This window comes from Lotus japonicus, chromosome 1 (genome assembly GCF_012489685.1).
Source record: "Lotus japonicus ecotype B-129 chromosome 1, LjGifu_v1.2".
In the NCBI taxonomy this organism is placed as follows: domain Eukaryota; kingdom Viridiplantae; phylum Streptophyta; class Magnoliopsida; order Fabales; family Fabaceae; genus Lotus; species Lotus japonicus.
In genome coordinates, this window is record NC_080041.1 from 17,614,875 (window position 1) to 17,631,297 (window position 16,423).

The 16,423-nt window shown below is 39.5% G+C and overlaps 3 protein-coding genes and 1 pseudogene across 3 annotated transcripts; 2 read left to right on the top strand and 2 right to left on the bottom strand.

The window, feature by feature from the left end:
• LOC130733924 (exocyst complex component EXO70B1-like) lies at positions 1–2,264 on the top strand. The gene is made up of 2 exons (XM_057586215.1): positions 1–331; positions 628–2,264. The coding sequence occupies exon 2, from the start codon at positions 675–677 to the stop codon at positions 2,082–2,084; it is 1,410 nt and encodes a 469-aa protein (XP_057442198.1). The 5' UTR covers positions 1–331; positions 628–674; the 3' UTR covers positions 2,085–2,264.
• A 262-nt stretch (positions 2,265–2,526) lies between these two features.
• Positions 2,527–3,971, top strand: LOC130733925 (uncharacterized). The gene has a single exon (XM_057586217.1). It carries the CDS (start codon positions 2,657–2,659, stop codon positions 3,629–3,631), a length of 975 nt encoding a protein of 324 aa, XP_057442200.1. The 5' UTR covers positions 2,527–2,656; the 3' UTR covers positions 3,632–3,971.
• Positions 3,972–4,265: 294 nt separating this feature from the next.
• LOC130733926 (exocyst complex component EXO70B1-like) lies at positions 4,266–8,514 on the bottom strand (annotated as a pseudogene).
• A 128-nt stretch (positions 8,515–8,642) lies between these two features.
• On the bottom strand, positions 8,643–11,092 carry LOC130733927 (exocyst complex component EXO70B1). The gene has a single exon (XM_057586218.1). The coding sequence runs from the start codon at positions 10,849–10,851 to the stop codon at positions 8,908–8,910; it is 1,944 nt and encodes a 647-aa protein (XP_057442201.1). The 5' UTR covers positions 10,852–11,092; the 3' UTR covers positions 8,643–8,907.
• Between the last annotated feature and the right edge of the window lie 5,331 nt (positions 11,093–16,423).

Genomic DNA, 16,423 nt, shown 5'->3' on the forward strand with positions numbered 1-16,423 from the left:
CTGCATTATTTATTTCCTTGAAATTTAGGGAGGACTCTTCATCCTTAATCAAAAAATGTGGTTCTTTGAGAAAGCAATGCTCATCCACTTCAGAGAAAAGATGATACCCATTCTCATTCAAACTCAGTTGGCTAATACAACCAAAAGTATGGAGATTTTTGGGTTTGGCTTCATCAGCTGTTGGACTGTTTTGTTATGCTCTAAGTTCTTCCTTCAGCCACCTATTTGGACATTGGACATTCTTCAAGATACTTCTGTACATCATTTTCAGCCTTATGATCTTCTTCATAATTTTTTTTGCAAATACATGGCAACACACAAGAAGTCACAGGTTCAAAGCTCACTCAGCCTTTCTAGTTTTGACCATCACCACAGTCTATTCTTTTTTCTCAGATAAAGTAATGAATAGTGGGAAGCCAGATGCATATAGTTTGATTTCATGTGCTTCCTTTGCTATCATGTCACTCAGCTTGTCAAGGCAAACTCAGTGTGGATTTGAAATTGATCTTATGTATTTTTTCCTGGGATGTTTGATATTGCAATTCATGAAAATTAAATTGCAGTTAGCTTTTATTGGAGTAGGTTTCAGCTATACTCTAATTATTCTTCGTTCTTCAATTTCCTCAGTGGCCAAGGAAGAAAATGACTTCCCTGCACTCCAAGATGAACATGTTATGATTCAGGTAGATTCTTCCCAGGTGAATTTTGATAATTGTAGCATCACACAGCAACGGCTGCTGAACTGTATGAATGAGCTTCACCAAAACAATTCAAACCTCGCTCACATCCTTTTGAAGCGGGTGAAGGATAACACCGAATTGGCGGTGACAGACCACAATTTTATCATGGATGCACTGCCGCCGGAGATGATCACCAACCTTCATGAAACCGCCAAGTTGATGGTGGATGCTGGGTTGGAGAAGGAGTTCTCCGAAGCCTACTGCAGTTGGTGGAGGGAATTCTTAGAAGAGTGTCTGATAAACAAAGTATTAGGGTTGAGAAAGATAGGGTTTCAAGATTACATGATTGGAAGATGGATCAAGGTTTCTAAAGTAGCTCTGAGGATACTTTTCCCCGGTGGGCGGAGACTCTGCGAGAGAGTGTTTTCTGGATTCTCCTCCTCTGCCGCCGCCTCTGATCTTTGCATCTTGGAGGTTTGTGGGGGAGCAATGATTCAGCTGCTGAATTTCGCCGATGCTTTTATAAACAGGAGCCCTTCAGCTTGGCGATTGTTTAAGATCCTGGACATGTTTCAGACGCTGCAAGGCCTAATTCCAGAGATTCAATCGATGTTTCCTGACTCGTTGGTGAATGAAACAATGAGAATCCAGAAGAGATTGGGAGAAGCAAGCAGAGACATTTTCATGGAATTCGGGAATCTGATTTTTGATATTCCTGATGCAGGGTTAGATGCTTTGGCTGATGGCGGGGTTCATCGGATGACCACCGGAGTCATGGGCTACATTATTCCTGCTTTTTGGTCTAGGCAAATCCTAGAGAAAATTTTAGGGGAATTTCCCAAATTTGCTGCTGATGGAGAAGAAACATCTTCATTCTCTACGCAGATGGAGCGGATAATGGAGCAATTGGAGAGAAAATTGGAAGAGAAGTCCAGAATTTACACAGATCCTGCTTTGCCGTACTTTTTCATGATGAATAATTTGAGGTGCATTGATGGCCTATTGGGAACCTTTGGGGATGATAGGTTCCAAAAGAAGACACAGCATAACTTTGAACTCTATTATAGAAGCTCTTGGAGTAAGGTGTTGGAATTTTTGAAGCCGGATAATAGTGAATCACCGGAGCCTAATGTTGCAGCAGAGTCATTGAAAGAAAAGCTCAATCTGTTCTATCTACATTTTAGGGAGACTTGCGGTGTTCAATCGACATGGTGTGTCTGTGATAAGCAACTGTTGAAACAAATAATAGAATCTGTTGAAAACATGGTGTTGCCTGCCTATGAGAATTTCATACAGAGGTTTAAGGATGTTCTTGGTGAGCATAGTGATGAGTATGTTGAGTATGGAATATCTGACGTTCAAGGTATGCTGAACTCAACTATTCGTTTCTCGGAATCATGTTGATGAATCAGCAACAGCTTAATGAGAAGGAAAAGACCGAAAAGGCTAGGTTGTCTCTTGTGTGAAATCTGAAATAGGAATTACAAAATTTTCATTATCACAAACATTATTGTAAAGGATTTGTGGCCATGTCTTGCACATCAATGTATGTTTTCTACTTGGAAGCATAAAGATATTTTTCCATTTCATATTGTTTTACGTTTATAGCATATTTAGCTTAGCTTCTCTTTCATCAGAATCAAAGCTGAAACCTAAAAGCTACAAAAGCTTCTCCCAAAATTGAATCTGCCTTCTAAGTCAATTGTAAAAGGACTTCCAAACTTGCACTTAGCTTAGCTCAGTTCAATTCCAAGTCCAAGTTGCAACAGAGAAATTTGTGAAAAGTAAACAAATTTGTCAACAGATGGTTGTGACCACATAACAAAATAGAAAAGTCTTCCTACTAGTTTGAATGTATGGCTATAATTGTCTCTCAATTAAATTTATGAAGTTGCTTTCCATCTAAAACTCTTCTTTACATCATCATCAGGCTTAGAATCTAATCCAAGGACTCTCCCTTTTAGAAAGCAACTACTATGCCCATTCCTATTTCCAACCTAATACAGAAAAGGCTATGGAGACTCGTGGGATTCATGTCAAGTGTTATTGGACTTGCCTCTTATGCCTTGAGTTCCTCTTTCAAACATCTATTTGGAGAATGGAACTTCTTCAAAATCACCGTTTACGCCGTGGTAAGTTTCAGTATCAGCAGCTTGATGTTGTTTTTGAAGAAGTGGAAGCTTTCAAGGAGTTTCTTGCTGAAAGTTCATTCAGGTGTTTTGGTTTTGTTGCTCACTTCTTTCTACTCGTTTGTATCTGATAAAGATGTAAGTGGAAAACCAGACATGTTAAGTCTGATTTCATGTGCAGCCTTTGCTGTAATGTCTTTGTGTCTATCAAAACAAATTGACCTTGGATTTGGAGCTGATCTCCTCAATTTCTTTCTTGGATGTCTAACTGTTCAACTGATGAAGATCAACTTGATGCTCTCTATATTTGCAGCCATCTTCTGCTATTGTCTCATGGTTCTTCGTTCCAAATTGGATTCTCAAACACAGATTGGAACTCTAAGAATGGAAGATCATGTTGCTGTAGATATTGATGCTGCAGATCAAGGACAAAGAAGAGGTAATGGTCACCGACAAATTCAGTCCTTGACAAGAAGGGTAGAAGATGGTTACAATTGGAAGCAATATGAAGAGAAAAATGTGAAAAGAAGTGAAAATCAGAAAAGCTACTACAAATGCACATACCCCAATTGTCCTGTGAGGAAAAGAGTTGAGAGAAGTATAGTTGGGGACACTATGGAGACACTCTACAAGGGTAACCATAATCATTACAAGCCAACGTTTACAATGAAGAGAAACTCATCATCTGAATATCTTTATTCAGTTTTACCTTCTGAGACTATCCCAGCTGACATGCCAGATCAATCATTTGCTTCTCATGGCAGAGGAGGATTGGATGATGATGATGATGCAAAATCGGAGAACTCAGCAGTGTCAATATGACATGTTGGATTTGAGCAGGTTCCAAGCAGAAATCAGAATGCTTATATTGTGAAGTTGAGAACAATTAAACTTACATGATCTTTAATGGAAATGTCAAACAATTACTTAGTAAGAGAGAAAATGTGATTTAAGCATAGAAGATTTCAATCCAATCCTAAGCTTGTGCCATTTATTGATTACTTTTCACACTTGCTAGGTTTCTTTTCTTCTTTTTTTCCCTTCAAGTCCATATTGTAGTACTTTTTGTTGACATGTTTTGTTTTCAGTTAAGTTAAAAACCACATTCAGTGCATGCAACGGTGTAAAACTATAATAACAGTAGAACTATAATTCATTTACACTCATATCATTTTCTATTTTATTTCCACATTTATTTTCTATTTATCTCTCTCTTCTCATTCAACCATAACACTATCTCTTCTCTTACTTTCTCTTTATTTTCTTCCTATCTCTCTTTTCTCCACTCCATTTCCACTAAAAGTGAGTCGTTAACTAACAAAAAGAACTTGAGAAACTCTGATCGTGTTCTACTATAGGGACTCCATCGTAAAAAATAAATAATTAGGGACTTAGATGCATGGACCTGAACCAAGCAAAGGTAAAACATGAACACACACAAAAAAAAAAACTTACATATGATCAAACATACTAAACTGTTTTATTCATTAAACTGAACAATGGAAGATTTGAACGCAATGGCCAATAAGACACACCTCAACATAACAAGTTCACAACAAAAATGTTAAATTGTGTAACTCAAATAACTCTTAAGTCAGATGTTGAGCAGGAAAACTGATCAAGGTGGTATTTATAATACTAGATCAAAATCTTTTACAATTACCTCTGTCGATGAACAAAAAAAAATCTGCCTTTGAATTACACTATAACATACAATTATATACACATACAAGAAACTTTAACTTCACTTTCGGCTACCAGTTGATCCCTGCTACCCTGAAACAAATTGTTAAGCATTGCTTCAATATCCTCTGTTCCATACTTGATGTATTTATCAGCATGCTTACCAAGTTCTGGAACACTCTGAAACCCCCCAATGAAGTTCCTATACGCAGGTAACAGGATATTTTCAAGGGAAATTCTTATTTCTTCCCTTAGTTGTTCATCAAAGACAAACCAAGAAGACTGAACTCTGCATATATCCTCAAAGAGCATGTTAAACGACCTGAGCTTCTCTTTCATTGATTTGGCTACTCCACCAAGTGGCACTGATCCATTGTCTGGCTTCAGAAACCCCAGCACCTTGTTCCATGAGCTTCTTTGATATAACACATGGTATTGCCTTGCTTTTGCAGTGTGTTTCCGGATCCAATCATCCCCCAAAAGGGTTCCCATTCCACTGTCTTTGATCTTCTGAACTATGTACCCGCTATTGTTCATTAAGAAAACATAGCACAAAGCAGGATCCTTGTAGATCTTGGATTTCGCTTCCAAATTGCTCTCCAACAGCTCCATAATCCAATCCATCTGCACTGATACAGAGGAAGATGAAGGCACTTTATCATCAAGCTTAGGCACTCCATAATCTTCAAACACCTGCTCCAGTGTCTGCCGTGACCGACATGCTGCAAGGAGGTAGTTCATCACGTAATGGGTAATCGGATGAAGCTCACCACCGAGCATATCCGCTTTGGCCGGATCCTTGCGAAACAGACTCTCCAACTCCATGAAAATCCCTCTAATTGCTTCTGCCAATTTCTTCCAAATTGTGATAGCTTCATTCCCGAGCGACACATTGTACTGATCACATAACATAGACTCCAACTCGAGAACCAAGTCACGCAATGTCTCAAACACGTCGAGGACTCTAAACAGCCGCTCTGATAAGCGGCTTCCAATGGCGATCCCATCGTCAAATTTCAGCAGCCTCCTGCAAACCTCCATGAAGGAGAGGTCGGCCGCCAAGGAGAAACCGAAGAAGATGTTGTCGCAGAATCTAAGCTCGTTAGGGAAAATTATCTTGAGAGCTATGTTAGAAGCCTTAACCCATCCTCCAAATCCAATCTCGTCTTTTTTGTCCTCAATTTTGTGAATGTCCTCCAATACCTTGTGCAACCACTCCTGCCCCCAGCTGCAACACACGGAAGAGAACTCCTTCTCAAACCCTGCATCCAGCATCAACTTGCCAAGTTCTTGAAATTCATTAATAGTTGCATGTGGCAGCTCTTGGATGATGAAGTTGTGTTCTGTGACCGTGACCACCAGTTCAGTTTTAACTTCATGGTATTCCTTCACCTGCTCCAAAAGCAATTTCCCCAGATTCAAATCGTGTTGTTGAAGCTCCTTTAAACAAGCCGCGAGCTTCTGCTTGATACTAGCAATATCAGTAAGTTGTGGTGAATCCACTAAAACGATGACAGAAGGTTCTTCTTGAGTTGTAGGGTACTGGTCAAATTCTGGAAGACCAGAAGGAAAAGATGAACGAAGAATAATAAGTGAATAGCTGAACCCGACTCCAACAATAGCTAACAACAATTTAATCTTCATGAGTTGTACCATTAGAAATCCCAGAAAGAAATACATAAGATCAACCTCAAATCCACACTGAGTTTGCCTTGATAAACTGAGTGACATGATAGCAAAGGCAGCACATGAAATCAGGCTATAAAAATCTGGTTTTGCATTCATATTTTTATCGGATATAAAGGAATAGAAAGAGGTGATAGTCAAAACCAAAAATGCCAAGTGAGCTTTGAACAGGAGACTTCTCCAGTGTTTCCATTTCTTTGCAAACAAAATTATGAGGGAGATGATGAGGCTGAAAACACAATAAAGAAATATCTTAACAAAAGTCCATTTTCCAAATATATGGTTGAAGGAAGAGCTCAGAGCGTAACAAAGCAGTCCAACAACAGCAAAAGCAAAACTTACAAATCTCCAAATCTTTGGCTGCATCATCTTGCTCATGTTCTCTTTGAACTGAGTAAGAATTGTTTTCACATGAAAATATACAAAGGCCAACAACCACTTTTTAGATTTGATGAGAAACTTCTTCTGTTTTCAAAAGAAATTTCAACGAAAAGGGCCCAAAGCTATTACATTATCATATGGTTGAAAACTTGAAATTGACGGGCGTACTCCTACAGTTGTAGTGCTAGACCAATCCCTTGCTCTAGACTATGTTCACAGCATCCTGTATCTTTCAAAAGAAAAAAAAGGGTTGACTTCATTCAAGTTAAAACCATGTTCAAACCAATGAAAGAAGACTTTCATCTCCAAATTTGACGTAGACTTTATTCAAACCCATTAGAAGGGCAGTATACATGTCAAGAAAAATTGGTACAAGAAGCGGTCAATACACTTATTGATAATGGAATTCGAGGACAGCCAATGGTGGAACTCCAGGTTAAGGAGTTACTCGGAATGGTGCATTTCTCTTTCATCTCATTTTTACTCACTTAATCTTCTACCATCACATAACCTTGTATCTAACCCCTCTCACTTTTATTTTATATCTCTCTATAGGTGGAAGTGGAACGAGTTGTGAAGATATCATTTACCTATTGTTAGGTTGTTTGTTCATTGTATTGATAAAAAGATAAAAGAACAATACTTTATAGGAAAATAATTTTTTCCACCGAACACTTAGAATGAGATAATAATAAAAGTGAGAGAATTGAGAGATATAATAGATGACGTGATAGGAAAATAAGAGAGATGAGGATAAAAAGTGAATGGAAATTAAGTGTGTTTTACTCAAGTATTGTGAACATCAATTGGCGTGGTATGTGAAAAATGTTTCACATATTCCCATAACTATGGTAGATACACACCATCAGGATGTAGACAAATCATGGAAATCAAGAGGTTCTTAGAATACCAAGTTATGAACCTGCAAGAACTCCTCGGCAGGAGGGGGGAATCATAGAAATAATTCCAAATCAGGAGGATTGATAAGGCGATTAAAGTGTCAGATTGAAGAACTGAAGAAATATGTGCAAGTTGCAAACATGCACACATGCACGCATGCTGAAACTGAAGGGAGCATGTTGGAATCTATTTCTCCGAAACAAATTAAACTTTCAATATCCGGAACTGAGACTAATGATATCTTAGGTAAAGGTACATGTGAGAAGGTGGATAAGAGAACGTACAAAGAATCCCATAAAACTTATGATTCACAAGCTGTTACTAATTAAGGTATTTCCATGGTTGAAATTGAAGAAACAGGGCGTACTCCTACAGTAGTAGTGTTAGACCAATCGCTAGAGCAAGGGGCAGCTGTGTCATATGGACGTGAGTGTGTACTTTCTACTCCTAAATCCTAATGAAGAGGCTACTCAAAAGGAAAAAGAACCTACTGCTAAAGAGAGAGACGGGGTTTCTGACCAAGGAGAGATTTTTTTCAGGGGTAAACTTGCAGCAGGCAGAAAGAGAGCATTCTGAGTTGCAACTGAAGCTCTTATAAAAATTATGCCACAATTTTAAACAAACGTCTTTCTTTCTAAATCTGGAAGTTGGTAGAAGTATTAAAGAGAGAAAACCAGTGAGAAAATTTGTGTCTACAAGGTAAAATCGCAGGCACTTTTCTTGAGCTTTCACAGCAAAGTATGCAAGTCCCCAACTATTTTAATAAGAAATGAACAAACAGGAAGGAGATCAAGAGGCGGGAAGGAGGGCCCAGTTCTGAGATCTTCTTAACATAAAGGGCACACTAGAGAACCACTAATTGAATTAATCAATTGACTAATCTGTCTCACTTGGGTTTTTCCCATTGGACCTCTCTTGGGTTATGATTAAAAGTTAAAACAAAAGCATAAGACAAAAAGCATATATTGTCTAGCTCCAATCAAATTCCATAAATGATCCAGTCTTGTCAAACCCAAAAAAAAATACAAAATGAATCTCCTATGAACTAACAGAAAGCACTTCAGAAACTCTAATCGTTTCCCACTAACAAAACATGTCCTTAACCTGAACCAAGCAAATGTAAAACATTAAACACGAACACAAAAGAAATAAAAACTTACATAAATGATCAAACATTCAAACATACTAAATCAGTTGATCCATTAAACTGCACATTGAAGATTTGAAAGCAAAGGCCAATTAGAACCACCTCAACATTACAAGTTTACAACAAAAATGTTACATTGAGTGACTCAGATAACTCTTAATTCAGAAGCTGAGCAGAATAATTTACAGTGTATTTATAGTACAAGGTCACAAATCTTTTACAACTACCTTTGTGATAATCAAAACTTCGCCTTGGAATTACACTACAACATACATACACACAAATACTAGCAACTTTACCTTCACTTTCGGCTACCAGTTGATCCCCTGCTACCCTGGAACAAATCATTGAGCATTGCTTCAATATCCTCCATTCCATACTTAATGTATTTATCAGCATGCTTACCAAGTTCTGGAACATTCTGAAACCTCCCAATGAAATTCCCATATGCAGGCAACAAGATTTTCTCAAGGGAAATTCTTATTTCTTCCCTAAGCTGTTCATCAAAGACAAACCATGAAGACTGAACCCTGCATATATCTTCAAAGAGGATGTTAAACGATCTGAGCTTCTCTTTCATTGACTTGGCCACCCCACCAGATGGCATTGATCCAGTGTCCATCTTCAGAAACCCCAACACCTTATTCCATGAGCTTCTTTGATACAGCACATGGTATTGCCTTACTTTTGCAGTGTGTTTCCGAATCCAATCATCGCCCAAAAGGGTTCCCAATTCACTGTCTCTAGTCTTCTGAACTATGTACCTACCATTGTTCATCAAGAAAACATAGCACAATGCAGGGTCCTTGTAGATCTTGGACTTGGCTTCCAAATTACTCTCCAACAACTCCATAATCCAATCCATTTGCACTGACATCGAGGAAGATGAAGGCACTCTGTCATCAAGTCTAGGATATTCCTTCAAGGGATGCCCGTAATCCTCAAAAACCTGCTCCAGCGTCTGTAGTGACCGGCACGCGGCACGGAGGTAGTTCATCACGTAACGGGTAATCGGATGAAGCCCGCCGCCAGGAACCTCTGCCTTCGCGGGATCCCGGCGAATCAGATTCTCCAACTCCATGAAAACCCCCCTAATTGCTTCCCCCAATCTCTTCCAAATCGTGATCGCTTCGTTCCTTAGCGACACACTATACTGATCACAAAACAGAGACTCAAACTCCGGAATCAGGTCGCGCATAGTCTCATACACGTCGAGAACTCTAAACAGCCGCTCCGGCGATCGGGTTCCAATGGCAACAGCATCAGCAAAGTTCAGCAGCTGGATGGCGGTGCCCCGGCAAACCTCCATGAATGAAAGGTCAGCGGCGGAGGAGAATCCGAAGAAAACGCGGTCACAGAGCCTCCGCTCGCTGGGGAACAGTATCATGAGAGCGACTTTGGAGGCCTTCATCCACCGCTCAATCTCGTCCTCAAGGTCCTGCCATGGCAACTTGTGAACATCTTCAATACTCAGCTTCTGTAACCCTAACCTCGATAGACTCTCCTCCAAAAACTCCCTCCGGCAACTGCTGTACACATGCGAGCACTCCTTCCCAAACCCTCCGGCCACCATACGCTTCGCGATCTCATGGAGGTCGCTGATCGTCCCCGACGGCAGCGCGTCAATCACAATATCGTAGTCAGTCACCGGCATCGCCACCGGAATCTGCTGATTCCCTTCTCCTCCGTCGTCGATTCCTTCAACGTCCTCCACCTCTTCCTCCTCCTCCTCAGAGTCAAACGGTTGATTCTCATTCTCCCTTACCTCGCCGTTCCGGTACGGCCGAGTGAGGTCGAAGGCCTCCCCGCCGCGCTCCATGAGAGATCGGAACTCATCCTCGAGGCGGAACATGGCGTGCTGGAGCATGTCCTCGGCGCGTACTAAACACGCGGCGACGGATTTATCAGCGGCAAGGTGGCTCCACTCGGCGACAGCGGCGTTGAGGTCGTCGACGACGTCGAGGAAGGCGGCGGCGTCGGCGGAGTCAGCCCATATAGGGCGGTCGGAGGAGACGAAGTGAGAGATCCGGCGATCTAGCGTTTTGAGGGAATGATCCAGTACTGCGCAGGATCTCGGGTCTGATTCTACACCCTTCTCAGAGAGATTCTCCTTCGAGAATCTTCCATCGAAGTTTGAGAAGATTTGAAGGATATCATCAGCCATGTTGGTGTTATGGCCTAGTGTCTTTGCTATGTGCCGCGCCATAGCGAGTAATTTCTCTTCACCGTTTTCAGACATTTTCATTCAGCAAAAGCAAGTTAGTTAGTTTCAGTGTTCTTCAATTCTTCAATCTCTACTAAGGAAAAAGAAGAGAGGAGAGGGATGGAATGACGGAAATGTCCTTGGTTAGACGCGGTTTGTGAAATAAGTGAGGGTAGAAGTGGTAGGTAAAGTGGGGAAATTGCGCGGAAATTGATGAGCGAAGATAAGGGAAGAAGATAAAGTTAGAGAGAGAGTGAACGTGGAAAGAGGTTTGTTTGTTGCATTGATTGATAGTCGTTGAGGGGTTAGCTTTATTTTTTTGTGTGACTTGTATTGGGGGAAGTCTAGGAACTTGAAAATTCCAATGTTGTTGTCATAGTTCTTTTGACTTTTGACTAGATTTATGAGGTACTATTGATTCGGAACATGGACATGGACTCATCAAATTTGGGTGATGCATAATTTGCTTTTTCTCGATAGGATGTATAAGACCTAGCCTGGCCCATCAACCCGTCTTGCTTTTATAGTTTCATTTAGTATTTTGATTTAATTTAACTTTCCTTTTTTGAATTTATGCTATAGAGATGATAATAAGATCATGAATACTTAGATTAACTATAAGCTTCAGAAGCATTCTAATCAAATGAATTATTTAAAAATTCAAAAATAATATTAGATGTAATTATTTTTTCTTAGCTTCTCAGTATCCTTCGGACCAACTTGGTCTCGTCTTATATTGACCTGGTCCTAGTTAGACCTTAGCACTATCAGATTTAGGGATGAGTTAGGGTCTATAACCTGATCAATATTTATGGTCAAGTGTGAGACAGCCTAAACTCGTCTTAACACATCCCTTGTACGCCCCTATCTCTAGATTACTGGACAAACACCAATGACGTGCTAAAGGACCAACAAAGGTGAGTAGGAGCGTCAAGTGATCCCCAAACCCTCGACCTATCGAGAACGTGAAGGCATGTTCTATGGTGCCTAGCCTATGCTGCTGGCCAACTACAGGTCGATAGTGAGATTCTAACTCAATCAAATACAAGAAAGGAGATATTTTCCTTTTTGGAAGCAAAGCAACCTAGTCGAGCTATTACCTTATTGAACCATAGCCCCGAAATTCTGAATTAAAAGGAGCAGAATTGACTGCTGGTGGAGCAATGGCTGATGGGAAGGTTGACTGACGATAGGTGTTTGGGTAAACTTGAACCCATAACGTGTTGTCATTTGTGTCCACTCAAGTTAGTATTTTTTTCATTTTTTGAGTTGGAATGCTTGTCCTATTTCTTCACACAACAATAATTCTAATGCACCAAATCCACTCACATTTCTCGTAGAGATAGATGAGAGAAAAAAAAGTAGATATGATAAATGATGTAATAAAAAAATAATAAGAAGCAAATTTTTTTTTTATAAGCAATAAGAACCAAAAATGGTTGAATGAAATTGTAATGAAAGATAAGGGGTAGTGAGTACATATGAATGTTGTTCTTTATATTTTTTCCATAATTAGTTATGTAAATAATTCGCCATTTCTGTATTTATTTTTATTGAATTTTCATGTTAGTTTCAAATTAAAAATAACATCTCACATTAGTATCTTCTGACTTTACATTTATTTTTAGTATAAGGTGCCCACTAGGGTGGACCATTTATAAAATGATATCTGCTATTAGCTGTTGCTCTTAGCCTGCACCGCTTGACCTAATTTACGTGCTTAATGGCCACCAAAGTGTCACTGCAAAATAATGTGATAATACTATGCTTTAAAAACACAATTGCTTTTTGCATATACAAAAAATCCTACTTCGGAAATGCTTCAAAGATGACTACCTCGTTTTGCTCTGATTTTACTGATCTAGGATTTAAGCAACTTCTCCATAGCAATCATCTCTGCTGAAGTTTTTGGTAAACTCAAGTGACGAGATAATGTATGAATTCCATTCTGAGTACAACATATATTTGCATTGAGAATAAGGAATGAGACTGAGAAAAAATAACAAAAAGTTAGCATTTCTATATATACCTGAACATCAGAAAACATCTTTTCATTACCACTTTGCCCTCGTTTCAAGCCACTAAAATGCTCTAGAGTTGTGTAGTATTATTCCAAGAACCATAGGGGAATCGATGACCATAATGTCAAGCATCACCAGTGATACCTCCCTACCTCCCATCATCAGGGCAGGTTTCCCCAATATCCTCCCTACCTTCATCTGATATTACCTCTCATGATATGAGAGACAGGCTTGTTCTTCCAAGTCATGTATCTGAGCTATCTGTTGATGACCGTACTGATCCAATTCCAGCTGCTAATTCAATTCCAAATGCTGATCAAATTCTAGCTGCACAAGTGAATAATCAAATTCACCAAGTTGCCAGAAGATCCACTCGGACTATTAAGCCTCTGTCACATTTACAAGACTACATATGTCATACACCTTATCCTCTCACTGCTCATCTTACATATGATCGTTTGTCTCCTTCTTATAGAGACTACATCATGCAGGTCAATGGCTCCTACGAACTTCAGTTTTATCAGCAAGCAGTGAGATTTCTAGAATGGAGGAAAGCTATGGCTGAAGAGCTGACAGCTCTTGGACTCAATAATACCTGGTCAGTTGTGATTTTGCCTTAAGATAAAGAAGCTATTGCTTGCCTTTGGCTTTTTAAAATCAAGCACAAAGCAGATGGAACAAATGACCGGTACAAGGCACGACATGTAGCCAAAGATTACACTTAACAAGCAAGGATTGATTTTATAGAGACTTTCACTCTTGTTGCAAAAATCACATCTGTAAGGGTCTTGCTTTCTATTGCAGCTCAAAAGAATTGGCATTTGGTTTCAATTAGATATTTACAATGACTTCTTAACTGGGGATTTATCTCAAGAAGTTTACATGAGGTTTCATTAGGGATATCCTACTGCCAGTCCCAATCTTGTGTGCAAGTTAAATAGGTCTTTATATGGCTAAAGACAAGCTTCTCAACAATGATCTCAAAGAAAATTCAGAAGTAGTTTTACAGCATGGTTTTGTCCAATCTTTCTTCTGATTACTCTCTTTTCACAAAAGGAAATGATGCTACATTTGTTGTCCTTATTGTCTAAGTTGATGACATAATAATTGTTGGGCCAAATTCATCAAAAAATTCTACAATCTTCCTTCAAGCTGAAAGTTATTGGCGATATCAGATATTTCCTAGGATTGGAAATTGCTTCATCGTTAGCAGGCTTGTTTTTGTGTCAAAGGAACTTTGCAGCTTCTGGAAGACACTGGATTCAAAGACTGCAAACCTCAGCAGTCAGCAGGTTCCTATGGTTCCCAACCCTTAATGATATAACTGGTGATCCCTTATCAGATCCTTGGTAGACTGATCTATCTTACAATTTCTCAGTCTGACCTCACATATGCAGTGAATAAATTAAGTCAATTTATGTTTCAGCCAAGAACCACTCATTTACAAGTTGTTCATCATGTTTTACAGCACTTAAAGAGTTCTTCTTCTTCAGGCCAAGGGATAATGTTTTCTGCAAACTCATCCTTTCTAGTCGCTACCTATGTAGATGCAGATTGGGAGTTGTCAAGTTTCTCGCAAATCCACTACAGGCTTCTGAATATTCCTTGGTACTTCAATAAATGCTAGGAAGTCCAAGAAGCAACCCATAGTTGCAGAATCTTTTGCAGAGGCAGAATATATGGCACTAATAAATGTGATGTTTCCTTACTTTCTTCATCTCAGGCAATAAGATGGAACAGTATTTGTAACAGAAAAGAAATGAACCAATATATGTAAAAATTTGCATGATTATTTTTAAAAATATTGAGAAAAGAAGACATTATATTATGATCTTATCTTATAATCAACCCATAAAGTCATCAACTATAAGAATCTAAAAGAAAAACCTATGGCGATATGGCACAAAACTAAAATCGTTAAATCATCCAAATGACCATTTATATCATTAAAAATAAACTTAAATAACTAAGAATGCGGTTAAGCCTTCTAACTCCCTTCAATATGAAGGACCTCTATTAGAACAGCAAACATTTCTGCTCAGGAAATACCTTAAGTGGAACTTAGCTTTTCATGTTCTTGTTGGTATTTCCTTTGTATCCAAAAACAATTTACATGTTGGAGAGATCCTCAGACACCTGGATAACTGTTTGAAAAATTGGTCCTTCTCGGATTCCTTCGTGAGAGGGCCACTGTGGAGGGTCATCACTTGCAAAAGCCTCGCATTCTGCATTATATATGCTGCAAATTCCAAATCATGATACGTACATGCAGTTTCGAATAGAGCATGTTCTGAGATGTAATGAAACACATTCTGGAACAAGGTCTGTATATGCCCATTTCACTTTGCCAAATTTATACAGCTGTTAAACATAGACAAAATCATAAGATTTAGAAAAATATGCCCAGAAGAGGGCAAACAAAAATGACCATAAACACAAGAAACCTTTTCAATGACAAGAGTTTGAAGTTGGGACAATGAAGGAGCACTTCCACTACCCTATCCCAGCCAATGAAGATCTCAAAGCATAGCTCAATGCTAATTAAGTTTCGAAACACGGGCATTTCTAGGTAGTAGGGTTTCATGTATATATTTGTCACTGCACCCACGCTCCATCTGCAAAATTTTACCAAGATCAATCTCAAAATGAAATTGAATGAGTATAAGAAGTAAGAAGTAAGAACATATCCTATCATATTTCCATCCGCATTTATCTAACATTTTATTAGATATAACTGTAATTGTAATTGCGTCCTACCCGCTCTATGCGTAGAAACTTGACATTATAGACAGTAGTGAAAGGAACATCCAATGTATAGAAAAATGCTTTCTCCAACTTGGGCAAGGTTTTATACCCTGTAGGGTAATAGCTAGTATTAAAAAATTCAACACAAGCATGCAAATCCACGACGTTGGAACACCCAGAAAGAAGTTTCTGGAAATTCTCCCTTTCTTCTAGTACACAAGTGTCTAGCAAATGAAGAGTTTTCAGTGAGGGAAGATCAACCGACCCAAAGCTCTTAATGGAAAACCACCCACTAAGCTTCAAAACGACGAGGGTGTGAGGTGAAAAAGCCGGTCAACAAGAACGCCCGCGAGATGGACAGCTCGAGGTTCTTGACACCACGCTGTATCGCGGCTTCGATCCACTTGTCCACGTTGTAGAGTTTAGAGCGAGACTTGAGGCAAAACGTTTCGATGGGCTGGTGGTGCTGGACGCACGGGGAGAGCATAACTGCGTCCACCATGCGACGGAAGCGAAGGAAAGCCTCTTGGTCTTGTGCACCTTCATCCTCGTCGAAGTTGAGGGCGGTGAGGGAGTGGCAGAGTGGCGTCCAGCGCTTGGAGAGAACGGTGGTGGTGAATGCGGACTTGATCAGGAGAAAAAAGAGGATATGTGAAAAGAGAGCATTTCGTCGGGTAAGGCGCTGATCCGGTCAGTCTCCGGCAGCGGCGGCGGCGGTGGCTTCATCTCCGGCTGAGACATTGTTTTTACGGGGAAGAGAAGATGAGAGTTTTGATTGTGATTAAGATGACACCGGTAGGGTTCTTTGTATATGTTAAACAATAATAATAATATTTTTTTTAAATAAT